Source organism: Diuraphis noxia, unplaced genomic scaffold, assembly GCF_037042655.1.
Source record: "Diuraphis noxia isolate RWA-SAM2 unplaced genomic scaffold, SU_Dnox_SAM2 contig0001, whole genome shotgun sequence".
Taxonomy (NCBI): domain Eukaryota; kingdom Metazoa; phylum Arthropoda; class Insecta; order Hemiptera; family Aphididae; genus Diuraphis; species Diuraphis noxia.
Window position 1 is genome coordinate 78,203,680 of NW_028301711.1, and position 25,302 is coordinate 78,228,981.

At 28.2% G+C, this 25,302-nt stretch overlaps 1 protein-coding gene and 2 pseudogenes across 1 annotated transcript; all 3 read right to left on the reverse strand.

Moving 5' to 3' along the window:
* Nucleotides 1–1,814: 1,814 nt before the first annotated feature.
* Nucleotides 1,815–13,672, reverse strand: LOC149061885 (uncharacterized). Its single transcript, XM_089216545.1, has 4 exons — nucleotides 13,633–13,672; nucleotides 12,682–12,853; nucleotides 4,154–4,333; nucleotides 1,815–1,947 (listed from the first exon to the last, which is right to left on the reverse strand). The coding sequence occupies exons 2-4, from the start codon at nucleotides 12,845–12,847 to the stop codon at nucleotides 1,910–1,912; spliced, it is 384 nt and encodes a 127-aa protein (XP_089072671.1). The 5' UTR covers nucleotides 12,848–12,853; nucleotides 13,633–13,672; the 3' UTR covers nucleotides 1,815–1,909.
* A 2,470-nt stretch (nucleotides 13,673–16,142) lies between these two features.
* On the reverse strand, nucleotides 16,143–21,053 carry LOC149061886 (uncharacterized; annotated as a pseudogene).
* Nucleotides 21,054–23,412: 2,359 nt separating this feature from the next.
* LOC149061887 (uncharacterized) lies at nucleotides 23,413–24,258 on the reverse strand (annotated as a pseudogene).
* Between the last annotated feature and the right edge of the window lie 1,044 nt (nucleotides 24,259–25,302).

Sequence of the window (25,302 nt, forward strand, 5' to 3'; positions counted from 1 at the left end):
ACTTATATGGTGTTTGTGTGTAAATACCACCTAACATACACCTATAACACACAAACACCACCCAAAACCACCCAACTTTGGGAGGATATATCTTGTAAACGAATTGACGAAAAATGAAAATTTAAACGTGAAAATTCATTGAAAAAATAGCCTTTTTAGTTTATCAAATTTTAAGTATAGGTTGTCATTTGAAAATCAAAAGTTGATAATGGTTAACCTGATAAATATAAGGGTGAAAATATTTAAAAAATATATAGTTCTAGAACAAGATGGTTCCAAAATTTTGAAAAAAAAAAATTTGAAAAAATTCAATAGTTTTTGAAATAATGAGTGTTGTTTGATAAAAGAATCACCCTGTATACTTTTAAATTGATCTTTTAAATAAAGATAATGATATTTTATTTTCATGTAATTAAACTTCTTTATTTATATTACACTATATAAATTATTAATTGTTGATGACTGTATTGTTACAATTATGAAACTAGATCAATCAAGATTATAACTCTGCGCAAGACACACAGTACATTATTGATCTAATTGAGTATTTCTTAGATATCTAATATATTCATTTAGGTTTCTATCTCTTTTTGAATATCAACATACTGTTACAATCAAAATTGACAATAACAACAGGAATTAACTATGCATTGTTGTGAGTCATTACACAGACAAAAGTAATAAAAACCCAAAAATAATTGAGGAAGTGTGGTCATATTATAGTAAGTTATTAAAATTATTACTGTTTTTTATATTATTTTGGTGGAATCTAATACATTTACACATAAGATAATACATAATCTGGATTTGAATATTGTAGTGTCCCAGCATACAGGAGGACGAACGACTTGTGTTGAGGTAGATGGTTTGGGTGAAATAAGTATAATAACTTGACTTGTGATTAATTATTACACAATTATTTGCTTGCGATGTGGACAAAACATTATTACTGATACAAGAATGATTTAATTGAAAATATTCTAAGTCCAAATGATTAATTTGGAATGGTGACTGGCGTGAATGAGGTGCTTGCACTGACTCTGGTGGCTCACGTCTGCATTTGGTGTAATCAGGGCTCTCCAATATAGTCCTACCTACTCTCTGTGTGTATGTGCGTGTTTAGCGCATAGCCGGACATCCGTCAGTACATAGCAATATCTAAATAAATTTACTGTTATACTTAATACTTTTTTTATTAACCTGATATTAATTTAAATGACATTTAATTTCTATTGTTAAGATGTATTAGTATCATAGATGCAACTTCAATTAAAAAAAAAACTATGGATGCTCAAAAGCTATACATTTTCTAATTTTAGTTTTTTTTTGTAAGGAAAAGTTTCTGATTCTTAAACACAAACATTATTTGAGAATGCTAATTTTAAAATACCCTCTAAGCCCCCTCCCCATTTGTGCCCATGATTAGTATACAATTGTTTGTCTGAATATATTATGTTTACCTACTTAACATGATTTGGTTTATAATTTAATTGCTTAATGTAGGTACCATAGCTAATTATAGATATAAAATATATTCTTATGCCCGCCACACATTCCTTCATAGTATTTGAATACTAGTTATAAAAATACCACACCATTCCTATTTCTATTGCTTAAAATTGGTAGGAATTAGAACTATATAGAAATAAAAATTACAAAATAAATAATATTTGAACTAACATGTTATTAACTAAAAATAAGTACTTGTTTAAGTGTTTGATATATAAATATATATTATGTAATTATTTTATTTTGCAAAAATTTAATTTAATAAAATACAATACAATGTATATAATTGAAAAGTTGAATTTGGGGATAAGTACAGATAGTTGATCTTAATATATTAATAATTGATTCATTATATAAGATTGAAACATTTTGAAGCTGCTATACCAAGTTGCCAGTCGTGTTACTCATCTGTTTGTGGAAACTGTATTGCAATCCAAACTGTAAAATCGAAACAAATTATTAAATCAATTTTAAGTTGGTGAGTTTGGATACAACTCAAATGTACTCAACGCTACAGATATAATAGATGGGTAATAAGATGGAAGCTTATTAAAATTAGCGTCAAGACTCTTTTAATGCCATTTAAAGTTAATTCATTACAAGCTATCTATCTGAGTGAAAAAATCGGATACCACTGATTCAACATTTCAACCACATATTATACTTACATTCTGGGTTAATATACAGGGGATCGTTATTTCAAAAATTTGAAAAATACAATGATTTTTATTATTTAAAATAATCCATAGAATCATAAAATAGGTGAAACTAGTATAGTTTTACCTATTCTGTAATATATTTGTTTATAAATTATAAATATGTTATGAATTTCAATTTTCTATAAAAATTTCAACAACAACAACGATGTATGTAATCCAAATGCAGTTTTACACTCTTACAATCCATCAAAAATTTATTTAAATCCAGCGACACGGTAGTGTCGCGAGCTAAGTAAAAAAAAAAGGAAGGCGAAGCACTCGACCGTGTATATCTACAGAAACCTAAACATTCCCATTTAATACGTGTTAATATTTTGGTATTCTTTATTAAAGGCTGTAGGTATAATAAATGAACCAAATAGTTAGAATGAGATATCAATCGATCGAGAAAATCATAGGCTACGTGCTTTTATAATTTTAAATAGAATCGGTTGAATAGTATTTTAGTTATGATCAAAAAACTGTGGATATTTAAGTGATCATTTTATATTACTTTCGCCGCCGGCTGCCGTATTAAACGCGTCATGTTGACGGGACGAGTGAGAGGATTCTTGCGACGGCGGCGTGTGTCTCCCACTACTATTGCTTCCCCCCACCGCTAGACACATACAACATACTAACACGCGAACATGGTCCACAATCGCTTATCAGTTATCGGTATCGGTGCATTCTGTTTTCGTAATTTGAAATTTCGTTCTTTCGTCTCGCGTCCTGCGTACGAGCTTGTTGTCGGCGTTATTGTCTCGTGTCCATAATATTATTATTCAATGCACGTGGTATCACCAAACCTAACCGTATCGACTATCTATCATTTTCCATTGAGCATTTTATTGTTAAATAATATATAGTCGTTATAATAATAATAATTATTATAACAGTCTTTATTATAATTTATAATACTTTATTGTGACTGTCTTCATATTTGTGTCGAATTGTGTCTACATTAAAAATGGTAACTTAACTCCAAAAGGCGCGAGATATGAGGAAAAAAAATATCAGGAGTCTACTCAATCTAAAATCGTAGTTGAAAGTTATAATAGTACTACTATTAAACAGTGCAGTATTAACACGGTACATGAAGTACCACTAAAATGAAAGAATCCAAAATCCAAACACTTATTTCCATTTTATTAAATATTGAAAAATGTACCAATAGATCAATTGGTAAATTAAAAATGCCTCTGGTTCAAGGTAGGTGTACTGCAGATAGAGTATTAAAATGGGTGCTGAAGTATAGGAAACAAAATGTACTTTTGTACAGAACGATATGTTTAAACATCTTAAAAAAATTATAAATAAGACATTACATCATAATAATGGAAAAAAAATAAAAAATATCTTGACCCTAATAAAAACTAATGATATCTCAACAAAAACACTACGTCAACTCCGTGTAAAAAAAACGCTAAGTAAAAAAAAAAAATATATAAATGCAATAAAATGTGTGATATAAGGTGGAATCTAAGTAAATAGTTTAATGAATAAAATGTATGTATAAATAATTAATTCAAATTTAATAAAAATTGGTTATTTATATTAATTTATAATATGAATTATTTTAACTCAAATTGATCCAATTTTGGTTTACTTGGCCGGAAGATTCAGTCTAAAAAATGTATAGCCAAGTACTAATAGTTTATGTAATAAATAATGAAAGCACCATTACAATAAATAAATTGTTTCCGGCTAAGTAAACCAAAATTGGATCAATTTGAGTTAAAATAATTCATATTATAAATTAATATAAATAACCAATTTTTATTAAATTTGAATTAATTATTTATACATACATTTTATTCATTAAACTATTTACTTAGATTCCACCTTATATCACACATTTTATTGCATTTATATATTTTTTTTTTTTTACTTAGCGTTTTTTTACACGGAGTTGACGTAGTGTTTTTGTTGAGATTGGTACTTACGCAGATCTGAATAATAATATGTATAATTAACATATTTCATTTCTCTCAATTTCTGTGCTGAAGACACATACAACTCCGGTTCAGGACCACAATAATATGTTTTCAAAAATCTCCTGGTGCACGTGTCTAAACAACAATCATCAACGACAGCCCTTTTAAGTTTGGTCAGCTGTTGACTATCTGAAAATGAAGGAAATTCATAAGTCAAAATAAAAATAGTTATAAATCTAATAGACCTAACCTTATATATTATAAGTTAACTTGATTATTTGTGTTATCAATTTATTGTGATAAAGGCATAACGCATTATTGTAGATAATCATAAGAGTATCAGATAATCAGTAGCGATCTGATTGTCAGAGAAGGCGGATCCCTCTGCAGTAATTAATATGTAATATAAAATCAATGCCGTAGAAACTGTGGTGCGGGCGGTTCATTGCACCGGGGCTCCGCGTTGCAATTTCTAATATGAGGCCCATACTTAAATAAAATAATATAAGAATTAAGAATCTATACTAATAACAATTTTTTTAATAAGATCATAATATAATGATAATGCCGTCAACACTTTGTTATTTTAGTATAATATAGCACCGCCAGGCTTCATATTAGTACTCTCAGTTCCCATATAATAATATAATTATTTTTAAATGTTTTGAATACATAATATATTATGTACAGTATAGTTGTTTAATAGCTTAAATAAATAAAGAGTTGCGATTACATTTACATTTATACATTTTCAACTTTATTATTAGTTATTAATTTTTCTATACAAATAATTGAAGAAAAATTGATTACAATTTTAATCAATTATATTTGTATTATAATTAAAAATTCAGAATATAAATAAGTACAAATTTAAAAATATTGCAATGCAGTTTATTATATTATTAGCGGGGTTGTGGACTGTGGCGGGCTAAGCATCCCACGGATCTGTGTACCATCAATTATATCTGCACTCCCTACATTAACACCCGGTGTGCGCTTTTAAAGGGGCCACAGTTTAAATTTGCACTGGGGCCCATCTATTTCTAGCGGCACTGTTTAAAATAAAGTAATATTGTGTACAATCCCAATTAAAGTAGTATTTAATTATAGTTCCAAATTTCATCTATAACATTTGATTACCATTTACCAAGTAATCAATAGGTACATTAAAGCCGTGGAAGTGGTAAACTAAAATGTACTGAGAATAGCTAAGAAAGAGAAGCAGACTAATTATGTAATTATATTGCAGTATAATAGTATGAAGGTTTACTGGATAATATTGTATAATTGTTTTTATTCAAATTATTTTGGTTAATCATTATTTATTTCAGAAAGGAAAATTCGAAATTACAATTAAAATTGAACGTATGAAACTAATCTGAAAATTAAAATTCTATATATTCTTTTGTGTGTCTAATCATTCATCTATTAATGAGCAAACAAAATTTTTCATAGTCATAAAAATTCTGTCCATAAATTAAATATGTATGTATTGGCAATCAAAAGCTTATACATTTTTAGACCAGCGGGGTGGCATTTTGGCATCAAATAAATGCATAGGCATATACGCAGATATGCTTAGATCATGTACTACGGACTGAAAAGTCTTTGTTATTATTGTGCATAAATAAATGACTGATAACCAAATTAGATTGAACAATCTGAATTCTTCGCAATTCGCTGTCGCACATTGCTGTCAGAGAGTAGGGGTTCTTGGTTCATACATAAATCATGTTTTCATTATGACATCAAGAATTAGCATGAGGGTTAGGTCTATAATACACGATCCTAGTAGTTAAAATTACATCCATATAGTACCTACATTATCTAAGGTATGTAACAGACCACGTGGAAAAACAACATAATGTATAAAAAAGATAAGAGCGTGACCATTTCAGCTTATAATTTGTGATGTTTTAGTTTTCAAAAAGTGGGATCTGAATGTAAACATACTGTCTATAGCCATAGGAAAGGAAGTCATTGTCATACCAGTAAAAAAAATAAAAAAAGGAGTGCTGTCATGGGACACCCGGGAGAAACGTAGTTTCTTTGGAAGTCTTATAGGTTATAGATTAATTTCAATGGAACTATTCGAAATGAATGTAAATATTATCTTATCAGGTTTTTTTATTTAATTCATTGAAAAATACATTGAATTATTATTATTGCTCATATTCAATCACCGAAAGCAAATGATACGTTGTCATTAAATGATCGCGAAAACTGAACAGAGCAACATTGTCAACACAACACGCACCGCGGAGAAAAGGTCAATGACATCGGAGCCCGATGCGATCAAACAAAACAACGCGAAATGATGTAATCATAACGGAAAAACCCAGATTCGTCAGCACAGTTATAAAAGTGATTTTATAATATATATTTTGTTATGAACGGTTTCTATTGTAATACTATAATAATTTATTTATTATAACAATAACAATTAATAATAATAGTATCTAAGGTTTCCAGCTACCTGCAACCTGACCTTTTTTATTTTGTGTGTTTTATAGGTGGCGACGTGTAGATATATAATAACAACGTAGCCGGCCGTAGAGCGAGAGGGGCAGGAGTATAGAGAAAGCGATAAAGAGTAAGAGAGATAGCAATTAACGCTTTTATTTTCGTTACGCACACTGAAAAAAAATCCCTGGTAACATTGACAATATTGTCTTATTAAACTTGAACAATGCTTACATTTGTCATAATATATAGACAATATTTTGTTATAATGACAATATTTTTGATGAATTTATAATTATTTAACCAATTTGAATATGCATATTGTCAATAATATGAACAATAAAATAATAAAATAAATAATATATTATCAAAACAATAATATATCTATTATGAATATTATCATGTACGTTGTGTTTTATAAACATTTAATATTTATATTTAAAAGTCGGGATTCTCCAGAATTGACGGTATATTGTCTTCGTAACAACACTATTATCATATTTTTATTATAATATTATCAAAAATTAAACATAATTCGTCATTCGTATATTCGGTATTGACAATTAACATTTCACGCCAAATATCCGTTGAGAGAATTCAGTGCATACTGCATAGGTATTTATTTAACAGTTATTTAGTTGTTAACAGTGTCTTAAAAAGGTTAATGATTTAAAAACATCAGTACATCACTAATTACCTGATGGTGTATTGTAGCTTAACTTATACCAGTTATACCTACATTGGCCGTTTTGTGATTTCAAATTATTTTAAAATAGCCATGCTTTTCGTTTAAAAAGCTTGAATGCTTTAATTATTACAGTACGTTTCAAGTAAGTCGCATAATTTATTTATTTCTAATTTTTATCAATACCTACTTAATAGTACCTATATATATATTTTTATTTTTATTTAGGCAGTGTTATTCATTTAACAAATATCTTGTGGGTAGTAGTGTCTTCAAAAGTTTTATGATTGAACAACACCACTTTGCTGTATCTATCTGATGGGGTATTGTAACAAGATATTTTTGTAAGTTAATTTTTAAAAATGCTTTGTTATTTATGTAAATTTAATGCTGATAATTGGAAATCTTTAGTTTATCATTTTAAAATTTCTCATTTACTTAAAACCGATAGTAATTATATATGTTGTGAAGGGACTTCAACTTTAGATAGTAAAGTTTATGTTTTGGCTAATGAAATAATGTTAAACCATTTTAACTCTCATTAGTGTAGATTATAGAGAAGAAGTGGTTAATTATGGTTTTATTTGTAATATAGATGAATTTAGTGGACCTCCAATAAATGTTACTAAAATATTATCAGGTCAAAAAATGATCCGTCTAAAAGAATTGTATTAATTAAGTATAAATGTTGTATTTAGAGCTGTACCTTTATTATTATTATTTTTTTTTTAAACTATAGATTCTGTTGTTTTTGAAATTTTGCAATATAATTATTAGTGTGAATTTTAACCATTAACCAAGATGGAGAATATTAATAATTCTATCGCAGGTTATGACAATTTGTATGACAATTCTCCTTGTTATGTATGTGCTATTTAATTTTTGTAATAAAAAATATAGTTGGTATTGCTATGGACTAGCGTCCCGCATTGTATAGTTCACAGTCAACTAGGTACCAGCCGCACCAATCTAGCGAAGGGTGCGACGAACTTTGTAATTGTAGGATGGACAGCATTTCTGGAAATCATTAAAATTAGGGACATACTAAATCATGGGAGCTGACGACTATAAAAATGTCCTTAATAAGGGTGCACAAGACGTAGTTTTATGCATCATTACAAAAGTTCAAAGAACCAAATGTTTAAATGTAATATAATAATATATACTCTTAATGTTAATTATAATATCAATCACCAAGGCCTGCAGCTGCACGGGATGCACATTTGGCTTGTATGTGGGCGAGTAACATTTCCGTCAGTCTAGATAATTATACCACATCCGTGAGAACAGCGACAAGAACGAGTAGACTATGGGGAGTAGAGGGTAGCACTATATAAGGGACCCCGAAACGGCCTGTATTCAGACGCGACTTGACCAGACTAGCCAGAGCACCTTCACGCCAGTCTGTTGTTTAATTTAATTCATTGGACTTAGAAAATTTCTTATAAACAATATTTTGAACTTAGAAAATATTCGAGTCAAACCGAATTTATTCTATCATTCAGAATACTTAACTTACATTCAGCTTTCATGTTATAAATAAATATATGTTTTACCACAATAAATAAACAATTAATCTAATTAAGAAGAATTCTACGTTGTGTAATTAACTCAAGAGTCACCTTCCAAACATCATCCTTGACTACTGATACCTGTAGGCGACGTGGTCACTACAGTATATAGAATATAGAATTATTATTTCATTTCTTGTTTAGTTAACCGAAATTGATCAGATATCTGATTTCCCAAATAACGTTCATGTTGAGAATGATATTATGTTGGATTATATTTACCCATATGAAGATTTACCAAAACTAAAATAATTACTTGAAAAATGGGGCTTACAATGTGTATATCAAACTTGTGTTAGTAAGAAATTCAGATGTAACTAATAACTTTATGATCATTTTTAACTTTTTAAGTTGTTATTTTTTTTAAATTTAAAGTTAAAATTTAAAATATTCAATGAATTAAGATAACACTTTACTTTAAGTTAGTTGATTTACTTTTAAATTTAGTATACTTCTTACAATAAAACATTCTTAATATAAATAAACACAAGCACACCCGCAGGATAAAATTTCACCCTGGGCAAGAGTAAAATATCTTAAAAACGAATATTAGTTATAGCAATATTAATATTAAACTATAATAGTACATGCAGTTACGAATTCCCTGGGGGGGGGGGGGTCCGCCTATGCTGGTGCCTTTGAATAAACATTATGACCATTAATATATTGTTTATGAATTTATTTCAATTTTTTTGTAGATCAATTAATTGACATCACAACCCTTGCTACTATGAAATCCGAACATGTGGAGAAACTATTCTCAAAATTTCCTTGGGGAATAATTTTTAAGTTCGAACATGAACTTGCAAAATGGCAAAGTAATAATACAAGTATTGTAAATAAAAACTATAAAGCTAGTACAAATGCAAGTGAAGTTTTGTGTTCTTCAAAAAAAAAAAAAATATAAATATAAATAAAGATCATCAAATATCGCTTCTGCAATTATCTAATCATGAATTGAAAGTTGATGAAGTTTTGAATTTAACTATACAAGGTGCTCTTATATTGGATTATTATCAAAAAAATAGTAAACTAAATGATGGTATTCGATCCACACTATAGTAGACATACTTATTGGATGTGTACTGTCTAAAAAAATACAAATGTCTGTTAGCTTGGCAGAATCTATTGCCAATCAAATTGTGGCAATGTTCAAATCGGAAGTAAAAGTAATTATTTCAATTGATTATTATGTATAATCAATATTATTTAAATTGATGATTAAATATGTACCTACAGGATATATATTTTATGAAAATTGTAAATAATAAAAATCCTAAAGGCAAATTATATGCAAAATATTATAACTGTTTAAGAAATTTAAAAAATAATGGATTAGTCCCTTCCACAATAGTCCAAAACAAATTAAATGTTGACGAACACCATAAAACAACCAAATGGACTGAGAGAGAATTTGGTAAATGTTATTGAATTTACCTATCTTATTTTATATACTAATATATACATATTATATTTACTTGTTTTTATATATTAAATATTTTCAGTTTCTGAAAATGAAATAGATTCCATATTAGATGTGCTTAAACATGGTACAAGTAGTTACCCAGAATTGGAGGCAAACTGGAAAGCAACAATTAACTATCGCATATATAATATAAAATCTTCTACATCAACGACAGATATTTTAAAAAACTGGAAACAATATTTAATCCCATACGGCCTTAAACTAGTAAATAATTAACATTTTAAATAAAAATTACACATTGCCTAACACCAGTAACACCTATTATTAAACTATGTTTCAGATTGATATTGATTATAATGCTTTATTCCCAAATATTCATAATATTTATCAAGATTTTAATGACAAAGCAGACAAAATTTTCAAATTATTAGATGAAAAAGTCAAAGATAATAGTTGTTGTAAAATACTAGTAACCATAGTAAATAATAATGATGCTAATTAATATTGCTTTGTATTTACATAACACCAGTTATGAGTTATTCAGTAAATTTTATTGAAAACTTTATTGTATAGATTATGTTTAACTACATTTTACATAATTTTTATTGAGCCTTTAAAATTTTAAATATAGATGTTAAAAATGCTGCACTATTTCATTTGTTACACGCTATGTTTGCGCCCACATCAAAAAAAGCGACTAAAGATAGTAACGGAAAGAAAAATCTTATAATATACTCCATCAAAGATTCCCAAGACAGTTTTATGGTGTTCAAAGATTCTGTAGAAGCTCAGCAACAGCATCTTGAAGAACTAAGAAAACACGGGACTATATACAACCATTTATTGTGATTGTTGGAGCGATGGATGTTCAAAGAGAAATATTGGTATACTTTTTTGATTCGGTGATGTATAAAGTGCATTCGGTGCTAAGATCAATTGAAGTATGCTATAAGATATTCCATTTGTTCAATTTAGAATATCCATCTCAATCAGAAATTGTATGGTTATTTATTCAAAAATATTTCTTTGGAGTACATTCCAAATATGATAAACCTTTTCCTAAATTAATTCAAATTTTAGCCGAACTAAATCAATAAATAAATTATACTATTATATTTTGAAGAATTAAAATAAAGAAATACATTTTTACCTGTACCTATGCTGTTTTTTATTTTAATTATTATTTAGTATTTAGTATTTACATTAAAAAAATTTAATATTTAATTTATTTGTACATTAAACACTCATTAATTGTATATAATTAATTAATTTGCATATTTATATTTCTAGTTGGATAAAATATATTGTCAAACTAGTATCAAAATGATAAGACTATTGTCATTTTTACAATAATACTTTTTATAAATTGACAATTTGAGATTAATATTAACAACCAACTTCTTAATACAACAGAGTTTTTTCTTAAGATCAATCAAGCTTAATATAACTTTAACAATGGGAATGGATAAATTAGTATAGTTATTATTATTATGATAATGATATAAGATAATTGTCAATGTTACACTAGTAAATATATTTAATTGATAAATGCAAGTATCAATTTAACAATATATTTGTCAATAGTACAATACTATATTATTGGTATTATTATCTTATTAACAATTATATATTAGTTGGTTTGACAAACATCTTGTTGGCTGTACAATATTGATATTAATTTAACGATGCAAAATCGATAAAATTAGTTTTTTTTTTGTTATTACGATGATGGGTTAATTGTCAATGTTACACTGATAAGTATATTCAATTGATAATTTCAAGTAGCATTTTAACAATATTTATGTCAATAGTACAATACTATATTGTTGGTATTATTATCTTATTAACAATTATATATTAGTTGGTTTGACAAACATCTTGTTGGCTGTATAGCAACAAGATTATTGTCAATCCAAAATAGTTTTTTGTTAATATGATCGAGGATTTTTTTTCAGTGCACGATTTTTCTGGGCTAGGGTCCCTCCGCTCACATCACGCCATAAGAAACTACGTTTCAAAAAATGGTAAACCTATTGGTTTTAATAATATAATATTATGCACCTTTTAAAACGGGTATAATGTGAAAGTAGTATTTTGCCAGATATCCCATATGCCCAGTAACATTATTTTAACCAATTAAAAACAGAAATTTAATGCACTACTGGCAACACTTTTTGATCAAAATAAAATCAGATAATTTAAAAACATAAATGTTCCCGCCTTCCCGAGAATATTTCCCATGAAGGTTTTATGAAATATAAATTACAGTTTCCTAACCAATTTCTAAAAAAAAAAAACAAATTCTAACCAGCTTTATGGTCTGCTAGTTTCGATTGATGGAAGATATAGTATTGTAATTGATAATCAGATACCATATATAAATTATATTTACTTTTATCTTTATTGTAGATGCCTTTACAGATGATTGCTAGTTCAGCCGAGAGTCTTGTTCCACAAAACTGTATCGGATCAACCCAGTACGAACTATTATCAGCGATAGATCCCAGAATCAAGTCAATGCATAAGCACAGAACAAACAAAATCATATTGAACTTCATGATTATCTGAAACATTCGGTCATACAACATAAACTTTTGACTATAAGTATCGTTTATTAAATTACCTCACGATATAGAATAAAATAAATACACGTTGATCTTGATTATTAGATTATTATTGAATTTAAATGCGACTAAACACTAAAGATCAATATGACAATTGTTATATAATAAATTTATTTTTATCACACAAATATAGCATAAATCGTTGATTACTTTCTAATGTCAGAATTGTTTTTTATTATTTTTAAATACATACTTAGTGTCATTATACTAACTAAAATTGTGGAATATTTTGAAATTCTCATTAATTTTTATTCTTTTCATAATCACAATATCGTATAAAATATAAAAGTAATTGTTGGTACCAATACTTACATATATCATTTATAAGCAGTTAAGTTATTTTACGACTATTATGAAAGTAGTTTTATTACAGTTTATTGTTGGTATTTAATAATAATTTAATATTAATATTAAAATATGATAATTGACTGAACTATAATTTGCTTTCATATCTTTTATAAGTACCTATAATAAGTAAAAATCTTCATATCTAAATGTTTTTAATATTATAATTTGTTAAAATAAATTTACCACAATATGTAACTATAATTCTAAATTAAATAGTAATACGTATTTAAAATGTAATACGATTATTATTTTTGTATATCAATAAAATATAATTAATATTATCTTGAATTAATTTTATATTAAATAATATGACTGATTTATTTAACGTTAAGTTCCTAATGCATTGATAGTGGATAAGTAATTAAACATACCTTTTTCAAGAAAAATTGCTGTGTAGGATACCTGTAGTCGACTCGGTGTATCTGGTGGAAGAGTAACAATAGTTGTACTAACACTGTAGCCAAATTGAATTCTGTAACGTGATCAACTGTGGTGCAGTCTAGGGAGTAGATGAGCAGTCGGCAGATCCTACCTACTTATATATTTGATTTATATGTAGCAAATATAGAGAATAGGTGGGGGTTGTTTAAACCCTAGTGACCATTCAGGTAACAAAAGGACCTTATAAGGTGTACGGGCCGCGTACGAACAACAATAGTACGCGACGCCCGGTCACCGAAATACTTCGCGCGTTACATAGGTATACGATACACCGCTACTCACCAACCGACCTATGTGTGTGTGACGTAAAGCGACTCAAAGGAAGTGGACGTGGTCGCCGAGCAAGATCAGAGAGTACTGGTGTGTGGTGAATGTGTGAGGGTGTATTATATGTATGGGTGTGTCGTGTGTATGTGTGTGCTTATAAATAAATAATAATAAAATGGTAACACGTTTTGGGTAAATAAATTTCTGTATAATACACGATATCAATAATAAATTAACAAATATATAAAAATCACAGAAACACAATTATAATCGTATAAAAATATAATAATTAATAAATTAAAGCCCTTATGGCTGAACAAGATAAATAATATTATAGCCCTTCTGGCTCAACACAGGAAAAATATGGGCAAAAACAATAATATACAATAATGATCAGTGGTGATCAGCACATACTGTAAAAAACAATATAAATTTTAATAATATAATAAATGTCGGCGATTAGCGCGTAACAATATAAAAAAATAACGTTCGCGACGACGGTTAAAGGAAGACAAAAGTGTCACGGCGGCCGTGTTAACGAAGCTCGCCTCGCTTAGCATGTTATAATATATTAATGTCGTACGTTCGCTCGAACATAAGGAATGTTTTACCCATTCTTCACTATAACTGCAAAAAAAAAAATCATATCTAGCAAATTAATATTTATCTCTTAGTGTATTAATGATTAAGTGCTTCCATATAATTTTGTGCGCCGTAGTACATTCGCCCCATATAATGTGCTTACTGCATATAAACGGCGTTATTAAAATAAAAATTATCAATAAAAACTTTTAATGCCATAGACAACGTCTATGAAAACAAAAAATAAAAAATAATTGAAACTAATAATAACGCGATATATTAACTAATAGCAATCATCTGTAAACAAAAATGTTCATTGTAAATCTCAAAATGTCTGTTTGAGCACCTCCCGAGATGGGGCCTATCATTTTTTAACTTAGCCTAACTTCTGCCCATAGGTCTAATATTGTCTCTGTTCTGTTTCAAATTTTGTCGCAATCGGTCTAGTTTTTTAGGAATGAAAGGAATAAAGGACAGATAAATAGAAATTTATCTAATATATAAAAATGTCGTATCACAGTATCGGCAGCTGTCACGTACGAATAAAATATCTAATTATAGTTTTATTGTGATATTGTTGTGTATTAATGCAATTTTATATAATTTTGTACAGCACTGTATTTAATTTTCTTTTTCCACTTGAATCTGAGCTGAGTATGCTTTTCCCGGGCAATCAAGAACGATGCCCGTTCAATGTATGAACAATTAGAGTATTAAAATGATGATTCTCTTACATTGCCCAAAATATTTTGGAATTTTGCACAGTGCCCGGATTTTCTACTTTACCCATAACATATATATTGTATAATTATATATACTATATTACGTTAGAAGATATCAATATAATTATGAGATACTATCTTTGTACCAATATTTGTCACAATTTCAATATCACAGCCGATAACAAATCAATATTTTTCCCCCGCAAATATAAATTTAATGGACCTGTAATATCAAAAATTTGTCTAAAGGTCAATCGTAAAACCATGTCTTGCGATAAAGATTTTATTTATATTATACAAACTACTACCTAAACCTAAGTATTGGGTACAATTAAAAGTTTAATCATTAGTACAACTAACAGTATCTACTATACGGGTAGAATAATAATCTATGTATACATACACTTCATAAAATAAGTATAATAGGTATAGTATGTCTAAAATACTGATGAACAATATTATTTTCAATCATAATACTTAAATTTTCTAAACACCCGCCCACCCATTCAAAGAAGGAGGGCAACCGCCCACCTTGATACACGGGTTCGGCGCTACTGCATGTCACTACCGTGACGTACCGATTGGCCGACAAATCAATTCGCCGACACAACATTTTGCCGACACCCGATTTTCACACAATATTATTTTTTTTTTTACTGTTTTAAATTTGTAGAAATCACGTCAATTACAAACATTGTTTGTTCAAAATTAATTACATATACTTAAAACTATTCTGTTTTCTAATTGAAAATGAAACATTATTGCGTCCAAGTATTCCAAAATACAAATTTTACCATTTTGTAGCCTAAAATTATATTTTGAAACGTCATTAGAGAAAAATGTATTATTATATATATGTCATAAACGCTTTACCTTTCGTTTGCAAATGACAACCTTTCTTCTAATTTTTTATATTTAGTTTTCATCTTTTGTGGCCGATTGTAGTTTTTTGTGCTATGAGGTCAAGCTCGAAGTTTGTTTGTTGGTTTTTTAGCTCTTTGATTAAAATAAATACGTTTGGCTTTGGTCTACCGACAGCTTTGTTAAGAGCTGCAGTGCTATCCTTCAAGGTGGTTTATAGTCCTTGGCTCCATCTGTATTAAAATGATTCCACATATTTCTATTAAATAAACAAATATCTGGATCCAAGTATGTTTCGGTAACATAATTTAATAATTTCAGCACACCTAAAATAATAATAGTAAAACATTAAGTTTTACTAATATAATTCTAATAAATTACGTAAAAATTATATTTACTTTCTAACTGTGGTGCTTCACTATGAATTTCTGTCTAACAATTATCAATTTGTTCCATCGGAACTAAGGCTAATGAACAAAGACGATATCGTATATGCACCTTTCGATGATATACCTATATCGACCCCCGGACTCTCCTGTGCCTGCGCGTACGGCGGTGTTATATATAGAATATAATTGTCACCTCGGCACATTTTGCTTCCTCGGCCCGACCTATGCTAGCAATTTATAATAAAAATATTCCCACTTATATTACATATGTATTAAATAATTTTATTCCAATGACTGTCTACAATATACGACAACGACGGACAACTATTTTAATACCATCGTCATGTGTATAATCATAAGCTAATCCCAAACTTTGAACTTTACGCCAAATAGATTGCCCAAAGTGAAATAAACACCCTTTTATGGGTTTGTCAGAACCAAATCACTGTCGAATAGAGACGATCATTCCAATTTCAAAATCTAATTGGAAACTCTAATCCATTTTTTAATGCCACTTCTTTTATTATTTCAAACATTCTTGAATAATTTGATGTACTTTTATTGGGCAATAATGCGTAAGCCTAAAAAATATATTCTATTTTCAGATTTATTCGTTATTTTAAATAAAATTTTAAAATAAAATAATAATTACTAGAGGTATCATCAATCCTACAACAAAGCAGTGTAAGGTATAAATTTGTGTAGATAATTTCGGCGCTGATTTAAAGTGCCATCCATAAAAACTATATTACCAGAACAAAGACGACGTAAAAATCCTTCCGTACCAAATATAACGATTTTATTATCCGTGCCATCACATCCTGTGATAATATTATTATGTATTAGTAATAGTATATAAATAAATAATTTAAATAATTTAGTATAAATACCTAAACGAAAATCTTTTCCGTCGTTCGTTGATCGCCAGTCACCTTCAATATTTAATTCAGACAGCTTTTTGGGTAACGTTGGCATTAATTTCATACGTTTTCTGTATGCTGAACTTTTTACACTATAGTATAAATTGGTATGTCATTTACTTCGGCTTCCGTAAAACCTTCTGTCCTGAAGCCATAATTAATCTTCGGATTTCATTAAATTTCTGTGTTATAGTTTTTGTGGGATTTATTACCACTTCGTCCTATATTGTTAAGTTATAACACGTTAAAACTCGAACTTTAAATGATTATAAAAAAATGTGACTTAAATATATATTTTTAATATTTTTCAACTGTGTATAAAAATTCGTGAAAAAAATTTTATAAATTAAAACAAACTCACTTAAAACTTATTCCGAAAACCGCGTTCAGCCAATTGGATGTCGGCGAATCGGACCTGAATCGTCACTACGCCGATGTATTAAATGTTAATAACACAATATCACATTATTCTCAAGCTGCCTTGAAGATGCCAACATAGGGTTGTCGATAAGAATTCGTTTGTAAAACGGAACAATCAATTTTGAATACTTCCGGGAAAATATGTTCGGGTGTGTTTATAAAATAAAATATCGCGTCAGCTGCTATATGATACCTACTAGTTAAGATTTAACTAAATTTATTGAAATCATAAAAATAGATTTCACTTTTAAATACAACGGAAAAACTACTGGCCACTGCTCTCCCTCACCTATCTTCTGTCATAACACGTAAGTAACAAGTACCTAAATAAAATAAAATACTAATACCTAAAACTCGATGAATAGTTTAATTCCTTATTATTAGTTTATACAAATCAAAATAAAATTCAAAGTGAAAACAAAATCCAAATTGAAAAATATTTTTTATAGATTTTATGTTCCAACTGATTAAGTAAAGGTAGTGTTCAGTTTTGAAGAGAAAAAAAATAAGATTAATATCAACATTTTTATTTAGCTTTTTATGATTCGCTTTTATACCTACTGAGTGAAAAATTATTTATCCAGAATAACTTAATTTTTTTTACAAACTTCAAATAATTTATCAAGGCTATAAATAGCTCAAAAATAGTCAAAATATTTTGAAAATATCATCGGACGTCATGAGACTTAATAAAATAAATATTTGGTGAAAATATCAAGTATCTACGGTCGTTTGGTTTTTAGTTGCAGGTTACATAAAAAATATCGATTCTTTTAAAAATCGTATATGCGTAAAAATTACCATTTTTTTCACTTTTTTTATTATTCAAGATGCTTTCAAAATTTAATTTATACTTTATAATTTAATTTATTTAATTTATTATGTGGGAAATTTTCTGCCGGAACCTTTTTTTAAGTACGAGTATGTAACCGGTGGAGAACGATTCCGCAATATTTGCGGAATCGTGTTGATTTTAATAGCCACTGATATACATACACGATTCCGCAAATTTAATATATATATACACGATTCCGTATAATTTTAAATGCAACGTTGCCATTCCGAAAACAAAATCTATATTATTTTAAAGACCGAGCCACACTATTGAGTGATTTTGGCGCGCGGTACGCATACAACGGTGGCACCCGGTACGCGCGTTAAAATGACGTTTTTTTGATCAGTTTCCGCAATATAAGGAATTAAACGTATATGAGTTTGTTTCAGCTATATTATTATACGATAAGATAATGTTCATGTCATTAATATAAGATTAGATTAGATTATAATACGTTTCTTATATAAATATAATATGAATAAGAAATTTGGACTACACTTATGACAGCGTAAGCGCTATACTCGATTATAAAAAAAAAATATGTTATTATGTACATTCAGAAAACATGATTTTAGTTTAAATTTAATTTACAACTTGTATTTTCTGATTATGTTTTAAAAAATTATATTGACAAAGACTATCCTTTTCCACCACTAATTTGGGCTGAAGAACCATAAAAAAATCCAAGGTAGGTTCTATAATTATTATTTAAACTGTATAATTTTTATAATATTATTATAATGTTATCACAGAACAACAAATGCAGCCGAAAGTTTTCATCGAACATACAATGGCCAATTTTACTACTCACATCCGCCCATTTATTCAGTGCTGACAGTCTTATTAGAAACACAGTCCGAAACAGATGTAAAAATATATTCAATTATTTCTAAAAATGAAAAAAAGAAAATGACTCATCGAGAAACAGAACGCATTGAAACTATTATTAGGGCATATGATAAGTATAAATCTTGTAAATCCCAAGATCATTTATTATATTATTTATCACTAACTGGCCATACTTATCAAGATAAATCATTATAATTCATATTACATATATTTTTAAAATTATTATACTCATTATTATTTTTAACTTACATATAAAAATGTTTATAACTTTTTTTGGCTATATTAAAAAATATAGTATACTTAACTATAAAAAAAAATTACAATTTATATAACAAGAGTAATTAATTGTATATTTGGCAACGTTGCATTTAAAATTATGTGGAATCGTATACATATATATTAAATTTGCGGAGTCGTGTATGTATATCAGTGTCTATTAAAATCAACACGATTCCGCAAAATTTGCGGAATCGTGTTATAGCCTATGTAACTAATTTCGGACTAATTTCTAACTGTACAAAAATTTGGTCGTCTGTTTCTAAAATGTTTACCCCCTCACTGATCTTAAAAAACAAAATCCATTCCCTAGTTTCTCATAAATCTGGTTGCTAAAGTAAAATCTAGTGAAAATCAATTATTGCAGTTTCAAGTGTTTCAACTGTTAAAAAGTTATTTAATTTTTAAATTTCTCATTTTGTATTTAATTTGAATTACATTTCCAAAAAGAAAATTATGAACGTCAAAATATTATGTGAACTTTTCGTATATAAATATAAATATATACGACACATAGCCATATTATCAAGACCAAATACAGGCAAAGATCGTTCAGTTTCGTGGAGACGGCCAATATGACAGCGGGTGGCCATATATTGTTGTGAAAACGTATAGGCATGCATTGCTGTAAAACTTAGTTTTGGGTGGTCTCCGGTTCTTGGAAACAACAATCATTTGAAATACACAATTGAGCTCACAGGTCATAAAATTATACAATGAATGTATTGTCTGTTGAACGGAGACTTACTGGTCGACCAGCTGTCATTCCAGGAGGTTATTTTTAAGAGCCTCAATCAATATTTAATACTGTTTACAATAAAAATAAAAATGATATATAGTATACAAATTTGGCACAGGTTTTTATTTTGCACCTTCGTTGAAATGCGTTTTATTTTTGATATTATTGAATATTTTTTTATTTTTAAACCATGCATATTTGCACCATATTTAGCATAGTATTATTTTTTTTTTAGTGCATATAGTTCTTGTACTTATTAAACAACCGTTCTTTTAACGATTCTCAATTACCTATATTATAGTATATAGTTCCACCGAGGCACTAAATCATATAGATATAATAACAGTTAATAGGTAGGTAATTTTTAATATTTAATATTTGATAAAACAACTATTATTATACGGATATATAGCATTTAATAGGTAGTACTGGTAGTAGTAACACTGCATTTTAATATAAGGTAGATAAAGTTAATTACCTTGGACATACATTTTCAAATGAAGGCATGAAACCAGATACTGATCGTATTAAATCTATTTTCGAGTATTAGGTACCAAAAACTATAAAAGATTTGCAAAGGTTTTTAGGTATGGTTAATTAGGTACGTCGGAAATTTTATTCCTAACCTGGCAATGTTGACTAAGCCACTAAGAGATCTTCTTACAAAGAATAATGAGTTTGTATGGACATCAATACATAATGAGTGTGTAAATAAACTTAAAACATTAATTGCTAGTCCCTCCGTACTTAGAAACTATGATAACACAAAATTCGTGATCATACAGACAGATAGTAGTAAATTTGCCATTGAATGTGTTTTGTTACAAGAAGGCAGACCAGTTTGTTTTAAATCGAAAAGCTTATCTGAAACCGAAATTAACTACGGACAGGTTGATAAGGAATTTCTGTCAGTCTTATTTGCGTGCAAGGTATTTCATCATTATATTTATATATTAGGCGCGTGACAGTTCAAACCGATCACCTTCCTTCCTTTAATTTCGCTAATGAAAAAGAACATAAATGACATTCCGTCTAAAAGGCTTCAATGCATTAAGGTCAAATTATCACGATATGATATTAATCTTATACATGTACCGGAAAAAAAATGTGTATCGCAGATGCATTAAGTCGAGCGTGTATATCGTCTCGAGATAATGACGTCGATGTTTCCGATGTAGTTCATTCAATTAATATGTCTAAAAATATTCGAAATGAGTTTGTACAAGAAACAATTAAAGATGATTTATTAAATCAATTAGTATACGTGTGCAAGAATGGCTGGCCTAAGCATAACAATAAAGTCTCGCGCGAGCTTATACCATATTTTAATATGCGTTACCAAATATTATATGATGACAATTTACTTTTTCTTAATAATCGTGTGTTTGTCCCTATGAAGTTACAGAATAAAATTTTATTTAAACTACACGAAATTCATCTTGGAATTTGTAAGACTAAAATGAGAGCACGTTCCTTGTTTTATTGGAAAGGTTTAGATAAAGATATCGAGGAATATATTGGTAATTGTGCAGTATGTAATAAATTTAGAAGTGAGAATATTAAAGACCCTATGATATGTCAAGAAGTTTCTAATCTACCTTATGAGAAAGTTGCGTGTGATCTTTTGGATCATGGGAAAGATACTTACCTAGTATAAGTTGATTACTATTCTGGTTGGTTTGAGTTAAATTATTTATCTTCTAAAACCTCAAGTCATATAATTAAAATACTAAAAGTTATTTTTTCGATACGTAGGATTCCAAAGCAACTTGTGGCAAATAATATGCCATTTTATTCTAATGAATTTCAGAATTTTGCGACTGACTAGGAATTTGTTATAACTACGTCAAGCCTTAGATACCCAAAATCTAACGGACTTGCGGTCTGCGGAGAAAGGTTTAAGTATTGCGAAATCAATACTAAAAATATCGGATGAAGGTAAATCTATAATTTGTATCATTATGTATTATTTCACATTTGTAAGCTTAATTTATAATTTGTATTATGTATTATTTCACTTTTGTAAACTTAATCTATAGGTAATCTGTTTTGTTTAGATATAAAAAGGGGGGAGATGTTACATAGCTAATAGCTATGATACCTACCTGCTATACACAATAACTCCGACAATAACGGTTATGCAATTATGATGAATTAACGCGTGTACTGCTATCGGTACTTTATACACAATAAAATCGGTATGCTTCTAGCACTCGAGTTTGGCATGCATTGCTGTAAAACTTAGTTTTGGGTGGTCTCCGGTTCTTGGAAACAACAATCATTTGAAATACACAATTGAGCTCACGGGGCACAAAATTATACAATGAATGTATTGTCTGTTGAACGGAGACTTACTGGTCGACCAGCTGTCATTCCAGGAGGTTATTTTTAAGAGCTTCAATCAATATTTAATACTGTTTACAATAAAAATAAAAATGATATATAGTATACAAATTTGGCACAGGTTTTTATTTTGCACCTTCGTTGAAATGCGTTTTATTTTTGATATTATTGAATATTTTTTTATTTTTAAACCATGCATATTTGCAACATATAAACCGTTCTTTTAACGATTCTCAATTACCTATATAATATATTATAGCATATAGTTCCACTGAGGCACTAAATCATATAGATATAATAACAGTTAATAGGTAGGTAATTTTTAATATTTTGTATTTGATAAAACAACTATTATCATACGGCTATATAACATTTAATAGGTAATAGTAACACTGCATTAAATATTAATATTTACACAAAATAGGTTCAATGTATTCAAAAAAATATATATTATAATACATAATATATTTGGTATATATTTATGTATGAACCAATTTTAAAACTTTTTTAACATCTTGATTTTATTTGAAACTGTCTCATGTTTATAGTGATGTATGTAACAAAAATATCAGTCAACATATCTGTTTTATGTACTCCACGTGGGAATGTTAGTTTATTGACATTTATTTGAAAGAATTCTTCATACGTGTCTTCAAATGGATTAAGCGATGTTGCATGTTTTATGAAACATACTTCTAATGTTTCTTGGATTTTGTACAAAGTATTGTTTGGGTGAGTTAAAAATCCTCTCGTTTTTAAGTTAACCAAATCTGCAGCTTGATTATTTGATTTCCCATACTCTGTTTTTAAAGAATTTATGCACTTTTCACATTTTGTTTTTTTAATATATCTGTTGAATTAATACATTATAATTTTTAGATTTCAATAAACTATAAAGTCTTATAAACTACTATAAGTTGTATTTGTTATGCTTTTTTAAATAATTTCCCGGCTAAAAAGTAAACTATACATTTGAACACTGAAGAATCTATATTACTGTAACAGTGTTCAGTAAATATATCATCAAAAGTCCAGCAGTCTTCTTCAATAATATTATTTAGTTTTTGTTTGAGTTTAAAAATCTTTTCATTTCTTTAGACTATATTACTCTCATTATTAACAATATTTTTTAAATCACTTAAGGTGATTATTGGAACATTTTCTAAAGTAAAAATAGTGAGTTGAACAGAAATTAGGTAGTTTAAAATAAAACAATTTAAATTGAATATACATTTTTATACCTTCTAGAATGCTGCAATTACCAGTTTTTGGTGGTTTAATCATAGAATACACAGAAAGCATATGATACAATTGTAAGAAAGTTGGCATTGATGGATGATCATTATGTTTCATTTAAATGAATGTTATTGCGTTTACCTTATCTGAAATAACAAGCATAAAAGCATCCAATTTTCATTGTAACGTCTGTTCTTAGGATTTTTGACTTTAGATGCTGCATATAAATTTCTTTTACCATTTCACACTGACCCGGGGAAATATTTGATTTCATCAACAATTCATTAAGATTTTTTTCAGTTATACTTTTTATTTGGTTTAATTGATTTTGTAATACTCCTTTTTTTATGTGTGTACGTTTATTTTTTTTTCCTTAAGATGTTAGTTGATTTTAAAAATCTTTGGTGAATTTTATTCTTATTAGGAGAGTAAAATGTTCTAATTGTTTTTTTATTAGGTAAATTTGTTTGTTTTTTTTTCTTGTATCGAGTATACCAAACGTTTACACCAAGAACAAACATTGCAGTTGCTAAAATATTAAATTGAATGATATTTATTAGGGAATCCGGAATGGATCCAAAGATCAAAATACATGAATAATATATGTATTAAATATTTATATTTTATTATTCAATAAACAATATGTACTTAATATATTTTATTATTTAATATGTTCAAAATATAACTTCATATAAAATTCATATGTTTAAACAATATGTTCTTAAAAGGGTATATAGAAAAAAAAATGAAAATAACTATTATTATTTCAATGATATGTAGCATGAGCCATTCTGTTGATCATAACAAAAAGTTGGGCTATAATTTATTAATTCTTTGAATCCAATAGAAGTTAGTTGTGGATTTTTCTACAACATATGATTGGTATTGTTCATCAAAACAAATAGTGTTGAACATATCACATATGGCTATAGGAATGAGATTAGGTAAGATACAAATATATTTTAAAAGTCCAAACACAGGTAAATTTGAGAAATCGAGTACAAGACACATATTTTAGGTAGTGTAACGTGTACCTTTTATTTCAATCCATGAAACAAATTGTGAACCATTGATACATGTATTTTTTAAACTTATTACTAAATTTTGTTTTAATTCTTCAGGATACTATACCACTTTCCCCACACTGAACCATTTTGAAGA

Excerpts from the sequence above, each read along its gene's own strand:
- LOC149061885 (XM_089216545.1), bottom strand. The coding sequence starts at position 12,847 with ATGAAGTTCAATATGATTTTGTTTGTTCTGTGCTTATGCATTGACTTG. Across the intron at positions 4,334-12,681 it reads CATCTACAATAAAGATAAAA|ATAGTCAACAGCTGACCAAA; the intron begins GTAAATATAATT and ends CTTCATTTTCAG. Across the intron at positions 1,948-4,153 it reads ATATTATTATTCAGATCTGC|TTTGGATTGCAATACAGTTT; the intron begins GTAAGTACCAAT and ends TCGATTTTACAG.